Below are 10,809 nucleotides of genomic sequence, written 5' to 3' on the forward strand. Positions count from 1 at the left end.
TTGTGTTGTTTACAAATACACTCCGATGTTGTGCTGCTAGAGACTGTAGGCTACTTGGTCTGGACCAGATCAGACTAGTATTGTGTCAACAGACTTGAGATAAATTAGCTGTGTGACTCAGTCAGGTTGCAGGCTGTAGGACTCTGCTTTAGTTGAGTCACTGTTTTGTTTATATATATATATATATATATATATATATATATACACTACCGTTCAAAAGTTTGGGGTCATCCAGACAATTTTGTGTCTTCCATGAAAACTCACTTTTATTTATCAAATGAATTTAAAATTGAATAGAAAATATAGTCAAGACATTGACAAGGTTAGAAATAATGATTAATATTTGAAGTATTAATTTTGTTCTTCAAGCTCAAAGGAAGGCCAGTTGTATAGCTTATATCACCAGCATAACTGTTTTCAGCTGTGCTAACATAATTGCACAAGGGTTTTCTAATCAGACATTAGTCTTCTAAGGCGATTCGCAAACACAATGTACCATTAGAACACTGGAGTGATCGTTGATGGAAATGGGCCTCTATACACCTATGGAGATATTTCATTAGAAACCAGACACTTCTACCTAGAATAGTCATTTACCACATTAACAATGTATAGTGTGTATTTTTGATTAATGTTATCTTTATTGAAAAAACAGTGCTTTTCTTTGAAAAAGAAAGACATTTCTAAGTGACCCCAAACTTTTGAACGGTAGTGTGTGTATATATATATTATATTACTGTGCTATTGTTTTCATGTACTGTTATGCCATACAGTAGCTGTTGTTCAGACAAGGTTTGCTTACACAACAGGGCAGAAACCAGTTAGTGGCATCATGTATGTATCACCTCCCAAGTTGACACAACATATGGTATGTTTATTATTTGCATAGAAATTAACCTGTAAACATATGCTTTAATTATATAAACAGGTTTTCTGTGTCAGTTATTTTGTGTATTAATAAGCATACTTTAGGAATTATAAACATAGCCTTGGAATATGCAATAATGGACACATGCAGTGATGATGATAAGTTAAACCTATCACCAACAGCACACTTGAATTCATGCAGCAATCCAAATAATACTAAAAATAAAGATAAGTGCATTTATATACAAAGTAACTGTTGTCTTACTGGGTTGAACAAGAAAACGTAATGCACATATTCAGTTCAGTTTATTTTATAGGCAACATCTTGGTAGAGCAAAGAAGACCCGGAAGCCGGGCGTTCCTGAGTTCTACTCCTCCATTAGATTCATCAGGTCATTGCATGTCACCTCACCTGTGTAACTGTCACACACAACACGCCTGTTGCTAACATGACCACCTCTCTGACATGTGTCCAGAAACTCTAAACCTCTACAACTTTAAAGTTTATTTATTTTTTACAGCTATTTGATCTAAGACTTCTTTAGCAGAACACTAAATGAAATTTATCTAATTATGATAAGTCATTATCCTGTAAGATTCAAGATTGAGATTTTGTTTTGATTACACATATTTATTTTAAACATATATCACATTTAATGACTTAATATGCTGGTTATATTTTAAATAACATCTATTTATTGCCATCATTTTGACACATTTTGCAGATCTTGATGCTCATTGTTGAAAAGTAAAAATAATAATATGTCAACTTCAAATCAGAGTAGTTTATTTATAGCTCACACATGGTATTGACATCTACTCTGTGAACGGCAATAAGCTTTATGGTTTCATTCTTTTAATCTTCAACAGTACTTCATGAATACAATTGGAAAGTCGTTAACACAGTGATAACCTCTTAAGTTTCATATATTTTCTTTTTTAATTTACATTTATACTTTATATATATTAAATTATATGATACAAAAATAAATAACTTAATTGATATATTCTTTTCACAAATCTACAATTAAACAATTTTTATCACACTTAACATTCTTTGATAAGGTAAACGACATACCTTTAAAGTCTTGGTCAGTTGGTTAGTACGTCTAATGATTTCACAAAAGGATACTTTTGTTGTTAGATCGACATAAGTTATAGCACGTGTATTGCTGGTGCATTAGACACAATCTATAAACAACACAAATGGAAACTGCATAGAAGATTCTAGTTCAAACCAGTTAATCTTCAGAAAACCATTCGATAGCAGCATGCTTAGTTGACATTTAGTGAGATGACAAACTACTTTTGCTCATCCCAAAAAATATATGTACTTTTCTTTGGCTGATTCATGTCAGTGCAAAACAGCAATCAAAAGCTCAGCTTGATTCTTTTACCTGCACATTTTGACAGACGTTTGAATGAGTGCTGTATGTTGGATATTCATGTATGTGACAACAGAAAAATGTCCTCAAAAAACACCTCTAATATTCTCTAAGAATAAGTAAATTAGATGATCATCAGCACGTCATACATGTTACAGTAGACAACAACACAGGTTTACGTCACATGTTGTTTCACAGTTACAGTGCATATTTAGAGATGCACTTAAAATCACATCACCACCTTTTGCCACTGGCACTGACAGTTCCCTATGCTTTCCTTCCGTTCTTCAACGGCTGTGCCTCTACCTGTGAAGGAGTCTGCGTCTGAGCCTCCACTTTAGTCTGGTCTGGTGTCTTCAGCACAACCTGCGGCAGTGTTTGCTGATTCTTGCTCAGGTCATTTGGTTTCTCAGGGGTCTTGTTTGGCCAGTTTGAGTCTGTTTGCGTGTGCGTCTCAAGTGTCTGACCCTGTGTTTGCTGCGTCGGTTTCAAGCCATAATTACATTTATTGCAGAGATCCCTCATATCCAGGAGTCCCTGAACCAGACTCTTGACAAACTCTGCTGAACATGTCTGCGAGCTCTCGTGGAAACTGGACACTGAGAAGATAATGTGGTCCGACTGGGGGTTGTAGCACGCTCCATATCCGTTGGTTACCACCGGCCCGTAGCTGCAGAACATCTCAACAGTCGTAGGAACCTGAGGGAAGAGAGAATACTTCAGTCCTGAACTATTGACCGTTCAACCTGTGTGTTTATATCTCAGTCTTTCTGTGAAGTGTTTCATCTCAAGCACAAGGCGAGAAAACACTGATGTCATATTTTCTGACTTTAGAAATCTTCTGGCAGGCTGAACACTACTCCTTGTGGCGAGTACATTGTTTTAAAATCAGATGCCAGTACCTGACTTGTAGAGAGAATGAACTGATTGCTGATGAGATAGGCTTCGTCTTTGAATATTTCTGGCGTCTCCATCTTCAGTTCATGTGCAATCTTACTTAGTCCCAGTAAGTGATTGTCTATTGCCATCCCTGTAATGGACTGAAAAGGAGAATTATTTCATGTGTTATGGTGTTTACTTTGGCAAGTAAAGTCAATGTTGTCATAGAAATATGTTTGAGGTTAGAGAATATAGTCACCCGAACAGTATACTTTGTTTGTGCGGTTATGGCACTTCGTAACATCTCCATCTTCTCCGCATCCTGGAGATGTAAACAAATGAGACAAATACTAGATTATTCCATGCCTTTACTTACAGTAAGCATAGTTATGGTGGTGGAGTTCATTAACACATATTTTTTAGTCGAACATCATGCTTAAATTGGACAGTATGACTATAACATGTTACGTTCGTGCTCAGTTTCCCCTCAGTCATTGCTTTGACGAAGGCCAGAGCTTCTGGTGTGGCTGAGCGGATGTTGTCGACCCTGCCCTCCTGAAAACGGCGAATAGAAGCACTCTCATAGGTTGACACCGGCCTGCCGTGACATCTGGAGAAACACACAAAGACAACGCCGTGTAGCTTGGTGCTCTGTGTGTAACGTATGATAACCGGCCCTGTTGTCATCATCTCTTTCTTACCGGTAGTAGGCTAACTGAAGAGCGACCTGGATGTAGGCGTCGGGACTCATTTTCTGCTTCTTGATGAACTCTTTCCCGTAATCGCAGAATGTGTGGACATTCATGTCCAGATTTTTCACCTGCCTGAGTAAATAAGGTTCGATCCAGAAGCTGAAAGCATCTATACATGTATATGACTGCACAACAACCAGAGTAAAGCCATACCTCTGTAATATGTCGGCAGAAGAGGCGAGACGTTTGTGAATCTCTGGAGTACATTTCCAGCGGAGCCTGCGTGGTGCAGGCAGCTCGCTCACACTTGCAGCCCTGAGCAGCTTTGATGGGCTGCCAATCCTAATGTCTCATGAGTATATGATATCATATGGCATGTTTGTTTTAGGAGTCTTATTTGAGTTTTCTAATCATATCACACACTCATTTCCCATTTGACTTCTTACATGTATTTGAGCAGATATTCTGTGCACTGCACAAGGACAATTCCTTCAAATGGTGAGTGTTCACACACGACTCCGCAGCAGCCGTCAGCTCCTACAACAAACTGACACACTGATGCTATTGACAGTGGGATTTTCTCATTGAACCAGACTGCGATGCTTGATTATCTAATATTCAATTAATCTGCAGTGAAGAAATAATTTAAAAGGGAGGCCTACAATTTATCACAACATCTCCATCAAAGTTTATGCTAATGTGTCAGGCTGAAGGCTTGTAAGGATTTATTTCCATGTAAATTGTGAGTTTGCCATGGGATTGGCTAATTACCTTCACTGGCACTGTGAGATACAAATATGAATATGTTCATTTATATACATCATTAATTCCAGACATCAACTCATTCACAAACATTCCTCGCTTCTTTTTCTTCTTCTTCTTCTTCTGTAACTGTTGAACGCGTTCTCTAAAACATTTCGAGAAACTGCAACAAGTTTCGGGGGCCAATATTAAAAGTGGCCTCACTAGCTCACTGTGCTCACTAACCTGCATTGGCTTGTCGTACCAGCGATTGCCCCCGTTCTTGGCCACTCCTCCGCCGTGCAGCATCAACATGGCTCGTGTCGTGTCATTTATCGCCAGCCCACTGGCGTCATCCAGACAGAGCAGACACAGACAGCGTTCTATCATGTCCAGAGAGTCCCTGTTCGTAGACTCTGGAGCATACACAGGAAAAAAAAGTTCATTTGTTTGGGAAAATAGACTTTGTGACACCTTGGATCCACCTGACTCGTACCTCTCATTAGCACGCTGCGGGACTCGGCCCACTCGGCCCGTCCATCTGAAGTGAGGAGACCAATAGGTGGGAGCAGTTCTTCTTCGCTGTCAGCCATTCTGGCGATCTTATCCAGCTGAGTCAGCAGGTCTCTTTCATTCAGTCGGCGGAAGTTGATCACCACATCCAGCACAAAGAACTGGACAGAGGTTCAGATCGGACACGAGATGTTTCAAGATGTGCACTCGTCCCTCAGGTCTTATTTCAATATGAGCTGGGAATACATAATGCAGGCTGAAGCACAGGTGCATTTTTCTGATATTTGGTAGGATGTTTAAGGAGAGCAGAGACTTAAAGGAGAATTATTATAATTATTAATTGTTAAACTTTGACAAACAGGTCCATGCCAACTTTGGATTTGTTTTTTCACTGTGTCTGACCTGGTTTTTACAAGCCACAATGATGTGTTCAGGCTCTGGCATCACACTACTCTGCTGGGCCACCAGCGTGTCCCTCTCAGGCCCCGGTAGGCGGTAAGACGTGAAGAGGCGATAGTACTGCTCCATGCAAAGAGGAGTTCCAGCCAGCTGGCCCCGAGCACAGTCCACAGGCAGGGTACGCCTACACACAGGCATACACTACGTTGTCAGGCCTTTTCGTCACACATGAATCGCATGTTCATTTGTTCTCTTATTGTAAATTCACTTACGAATCAAGAAGTGTCTTGTACTCCAAAACCCCAGAAATTAAGTGAGCAGCAAACCTAGGAAAGAAAAACTTTAAAATTGTAAAACAGACACACACGCACACATGTTGTACTTGGTCTCTCCTTCTCATACTATCTGTACTTCGCTGTGTTACGCTTAACACTATAATGCTATATGTAAATCAACTGGTTAAGGAGCCATTCTCTGATCAATACCACATTAACCAAACCACAGCCTTCACTGTCTGTTAGCCGCGCCACCAGGAGCCTGCACTGGCCTCGGAGGCCTCAAGGTTTTCTGGGTAATGACCCTATCTGTCTAATTTCGCATGTCTTTAATAAACAAAAACTGCCTGTCAAGTGGTTACTTTTAGACTTTTTATAATGCATGGAAATATCAGCTTCTTCCTTCACAGTTTCTGTTGTAGAGGTCGGCCAACAAGGGGCACTGACATGACCTCCTGTGATCGGTCCTGGGAGGTTTCTCTCATGACTCATGTCTCTCCGTAATTTGACTCATACCTTAAGGAGTCGATGGGAGCCTTGAAGTGCTGCTGTGGGAAGACCATCACAGAACTGGAGTTGACGGGCAGAGCCAGTCGGTTGTTCAGGTACATTTCATTCAGCCAGTAGTCGTACACCTACAGTCAGACGTAGAGGCATTCGATTAAAGAAACAAAACTCGCCTTTTTAAAACTGTTTGATTGTGTGACCAGATGATGTTATTCACCCAGTTTGCCGTGTTTCCCCTCCTCTCTGTGAGTTTGCTCTGGAGTAGCTCCCCCACTCCTCCAGCTGCTCCAAACTGCTCCACCACATGTTGGGTCATTTTGAACTGTTCCTCTGTGAGCAGGTGCTTCATACACCCCAGGTACACGTCCAGGGTGTCTTTCAGAGCGGGGAGGGGCAGTTTAGGAAGACCCTGAGCAGCATGTCAAATAAATATGTTTCAATACATACATTTTGTTGTTGTAGTTGTTTAGAACAGCTGCCAATGTTGTAAAGTGTTCACTTGACTCAGAAAAATAGATTATTTCATTTAAGTGCCAAAGCATGTATATTATTTATAAATTAACTTTACAACAATTACTATTCAATTTGATCTCTAATTCTTATCACTGTTCTTTAATGTAATTATACTGTATATGTTATGTTCCTTATTGTTTGTAATACGTTATTTATTTCATGCATATTCTAGTGAAACTATATATCTACAATATATAAGTCAAGTTTATAATTACATCTTTGCTTCCTAAACCTTTGGAGGGCTCTTGGTCCACAACTGGCATGTTGGTGCGAGGGGCAGCCTTGGAGACAGACTCTGCGTCCACAAGTACAATGTTATCATTGTCAGGATCATGCACGTCGCTTTACAACATCACTATGACGGTCTAACTGAGCAGTTGTTTTTAGTCGTTGCACTATGTAGGAATTTTTCAGAAAAAGTAAAATATTCAATACATGTATGTATCACTGTCACGCCTAAAACAATAAAATAATGCACACTTTGGAAGACGTTCACATCTTGTTTTAAATTGTTTATCAAACTTGCATGGTTGATGTTAACACACTGTCATAAATAACTCTAATAGGCTACATTAACCACATTTGAATAAACCATCACTTAAAAATAGAAGTGTTTTACTCACCAGAAAGAAAAGATCAATCTCACTCGTCCTGGGGCTCGAACAAGGAGTTTAGGTTTATCCGGTTAGAGTTGAATCCATTGCTGGTGGGATTTCTTTTAAATGTGATACTTTGCTCTTTTTTTAAATTTGAGCATCTTTCAATCTCCAACGTGGAAAGAGTGCATCTCCCTCGCTGGCTCAGGAGAGATGCTGAGAGGGTACCTCACTCTCATGGCTGCCAGGCTCCTCCCAGAAGTCCTGCTATTCGTCGAGAAGTTTATTTGGCTCCTCACATCTTCACTCCACCTTATTTACACACCGACTGAACGCCTGAGATGCTCACACCGTATACGCTGTGCAGCACTTTGGATGTCATGTGCAAGACATTTCTCTTTTGTTTTCTGGATTCTCAACACTTTCAGTCCAGTTTGGGCACATTGATTCCACCAAACTGCCTTCGACTCAGTTCATTGACGTTGTGTATTTAAAATGATGTGCAACAACGTGGATTCTGAACCTGCACCCACGCTTTGACCAACTGAGGAATTTACACACAATATCAACTTCAGGATCCTACATTTAATTATTATTGTTTCAAACAATTAATATTTTAGGAAAGGTTGCCTTATATATATATATATATATATATATATGAATGACAGAATACTGTGTAATAGGCATCACAATACCTCAGTTTAGGCCGTCATATATTTAATATTCGATTGTTCAATTAATTTGCGTTCAAGTGCAAACGTCCAAAGTGAATACAACGTGTATTATAAATATAATCATAGTTTATAAAGTAACATCATATTATCGTAAGAATGTTCATAGAGGGAATACCATGTGTGATATACCTCAATAAGTGTAATTGAGTTATTCAATGTATTGCCTGAATAAATAATTGACCGAAAAACTGTTCACATAATATTGATTTAATTATTTACATGAATATACATGTATGTACAGTCGTAGATCACACAACGAGGCTATGCATTCCAGAAATTCATCATCCAAAATCAACAAAAAATAATCAGACACCAAGACAAAGATTTCCGTTCATTTCCATCGTTGTATCTTTCTAAAACCGTCGTGTGACACAGTATTGCATATTGATTTTAGCAGCACAACTCTGGCAAAAATGATTACAGATTACATTGAAAGACGCATACTTTAGAATTGTTCTTTTGTTAAAATACATTTACACACAATCCCTGAATATGAGTCAGTTTCTGATACAGTCATAAACACTGTTATTGAATAAACATTTATTTCAACAGTTCCTTCACAATATTCTCACTTTAAGATGAACAAAGTCCAGCGAGGGCCAGCAAAAGCTTGAAGCGACTTGATTTGACAGTACCCAAAAGAATTTTCACCAGAAGCTGTAAATAATGTATATCTTTACACAATCCTAATCGTGTTATGCAATTGATTGGATCGGAAGAAATGCACACCATTCTTATGGGCACTTTGATACTTTAACACTCTGTTCAGGGACATTTACGCAAACTCTCCTCCTGAGGATTCCTCTTCAGAATACGACCGTTGTGCAAATGTTTCAATGCCATTCTCGTCTAGTGTTGTACACAAACCCTTTCTTTTCTTCTCTCGTTGCTCCATCTTAATCGTATCGTACAGTCCAGTTGGGCCATCCTCCAGCAGCATATTTCTCTCGGAGAGCGAAGGCTTCATCTGTGTCACGTTCTTCAGCAGAAGGAGCGCCGGCGCGTAAAGTACATTGGCGAGGCCCATGCCCAAGTTGAGCTGGACAAAGCCCAGGTTGTGCACTATTTGTCCAGCCGCCACTGGCCCGATGGCATAGGCCACGCAGTAAGAGATATCTGCGATGGCGTACACACTGCCATACACTGACACATGCCGCACATCCACCAGGAGAGCCAAGGTTGGCAGGAGCGCCGTGTCCACGAAGGCGATGCCAAAGCAAATTCCGCACAGCGGGATCATGAGCTGTCCAAAGTTTTTACACGCTGGCACTGTACAGGAGCTTGCGCCTATAAACACCATACCTATAGCCGCGTAAAACCACTGGAGATGAGGGTACTTGTCTGCTAATTTGACAGTGAGATATACACCTAAAACATGAGGGAAGAAGGCAGGGAACCATATCATGCCGATCTCCCACTGGCTGGCATGCATGTTTTCCTCCATCCAGTTGGCGATAGTTGGTTCAAGAAAGGCGAGAGGGATGTTACAAATAGTTAGAGCACCAGCCACTACAACTATATAAGGATCAAGCATCAGTTTATACATGGGGGTGCCCACTGGCATGTTTTCTCGCTCTCGGTTAGAAAAGGGTTTCAGCACAGTTAGGCACAATATACCATCGAAGAGGCAGACACCGGCCAGAATTAGGAAGGGCACCCGCTTCCCTGCGAACTGGTAAAGGACCCCTCCAAAGGGGGGCGCCACAAGACTTCCAAAAGAGATGAAAGCCAAGGCAATACCGAGCGCTTTGGTCCTCGCTTTCTCTTCTGTGTACTTGTCTGCGATCAGAGCGAGCCCCGCGGTGTCCGCGAAAGCCGAGCCGAGGCCCTGCATGCTGCGCGCCAGGAACAGAGTCGCGTAATTTTCCGCGAAGGCAAAAGTAAGGGTGGATAGAAACATGACATTGAGACCAATGAAGAGTGGAATATCATACCCGACCCTGTCTATGAACGTGCCACTTATCGGGTTCACCAGGAGCTGTAGGATGGCTTTGGAGGCAAAAAGAACCCCAATCTGTAGGTCGAAGTTCCGCTTGGTAGTTGTGGTGCTGTTGGTGAAGTTGGAGTGCGGTGCAACAGCTTCGGCATGATCCGCTGCTTTCTGTAGCTCTTCGAGGTAATCTGGTATAATTGGTACAATAACCATGTAAAGCATGTTGTCCAACAAAAGTGCTGTACAGACTATTACTAGAATAATCCGTTTCTGCCGATCTGGGTTTTGGATCACATTGCCCAGTTGTTTAGTTCTTTCGCCCATCTGGCACAGTTTGGTGGCGGCAGATTGTGCGAAATTAGTAGTTTCTCCCTCTGTGGTCCCCTCCGGCTCCATGATTAGCTCCCTTTCTGTTTCAAGCTTTGTCTTTTGAGAAAGAAAATCGGCTTCCCCGTGTTGATTTGTTTGTTGAATTGCGCACGCCTGGCACATCTGTTATGTCTCTAATTTAGTTTCCCCCCCCCAAGCACCGGGAGCCCCTTCTAATGAGCTAGATAACTTCCCTCTGCTTTTCTTATGCTCTATCCCTTGCGTCTTCCGTCATCGCACGCGCTTTTCCACTCCCGTGACTTGGATTCGTTTTATCCCCGTCGTCCCAAGTTGCTTCATTGTCTCATACCCCGTCATTCAGGTGACGCGCTGGTCCCGGGAAGCACTCAGGTTGGGCATTCACTACAGCTCACACTGCCGGCTCCATCGGCGCACTCGCTGTTTC

The 10,809-nt window shown here is 41.2% G+C and overlaps 2 protein-coding genes across 2 annotated transcripts; both read right to left on the reverse strand.

Annotated features, from left to right (window-relative positions):
* Window positions 1-176: 176 nt before the first annotated feature.
* On the reverse strand, window positions 177-7,446 carry LOC130207146 (choline O-acetyltransferase-like). The gene is made up of 15 exons (XM_056435621.1): window positions 7,395-7,446; window positions 6,987-7,066; window positions 6,476-6,667; window positions 6,268-6,386; window positions 5,749-5,802; window positions 5,480-5,660; window positions 5,061-5,238; window positions 4,811-4,980; window positions 4,270-4,370; window positions 4,037-4,165; window positions 3,833-3,955; window positions 3,600-3,741; window positions 3,391-3,453; window positions 3,155-3,292; window positions 177-2,951 (listed from the first exon to the last, which is right to left on the reverse strand). Exons 2-15 carry the CDS (start codon window positions 7,032-7,034, stop codon window positions 2,520-2,522), a joined length of 2,070 nt encoding a protein of 689 aa, XP_056291596.1. The 5' UTR covers window positions 7,035-7,066; window positions 7,395-7,446; the 3' UTR covers window positions 177-2,519.
* An 846-nt stretch (window positions 7,447-8,292) lies between these two features.
* On the reverse strand, window positions 8,293-10,565 carry LOC130207262 (probable vesicular acetylcholine transporter-A). Its single transcript, XM_056435780.1, has one exon. It carries the CDS (start codon window positions 10,524-10,526, stop codon window positions 8,877-8,879), a length of 1,650 nt encoding a protein of 549 aa, XP_056291755.1. The 5' UTR covers window positions 10,527-10,565; the 3' UTR covers window positions 8,293-8,876.
* Window positions 10,566-10,809: the final 244 nt, after the last annotated feature.

The sequence above is a fragment of the Pseudoliparis swirei genome, chromosome 17, assembly GCF_029220125.1.
Source record: "Pseudoliparis swirei isolate HS2019 ecotype Mariana Trench chromosome 17, NWPU_hadal_v1, whole genome shotgun sequence".
Taxonomy (NCBI): domain Eukaryota; kingdom Metazoa; phylum Chordata; class Actinopteri; order Perciformes; family Liparidae; genus Pseudoliparis; species Pseudoliparis swirei.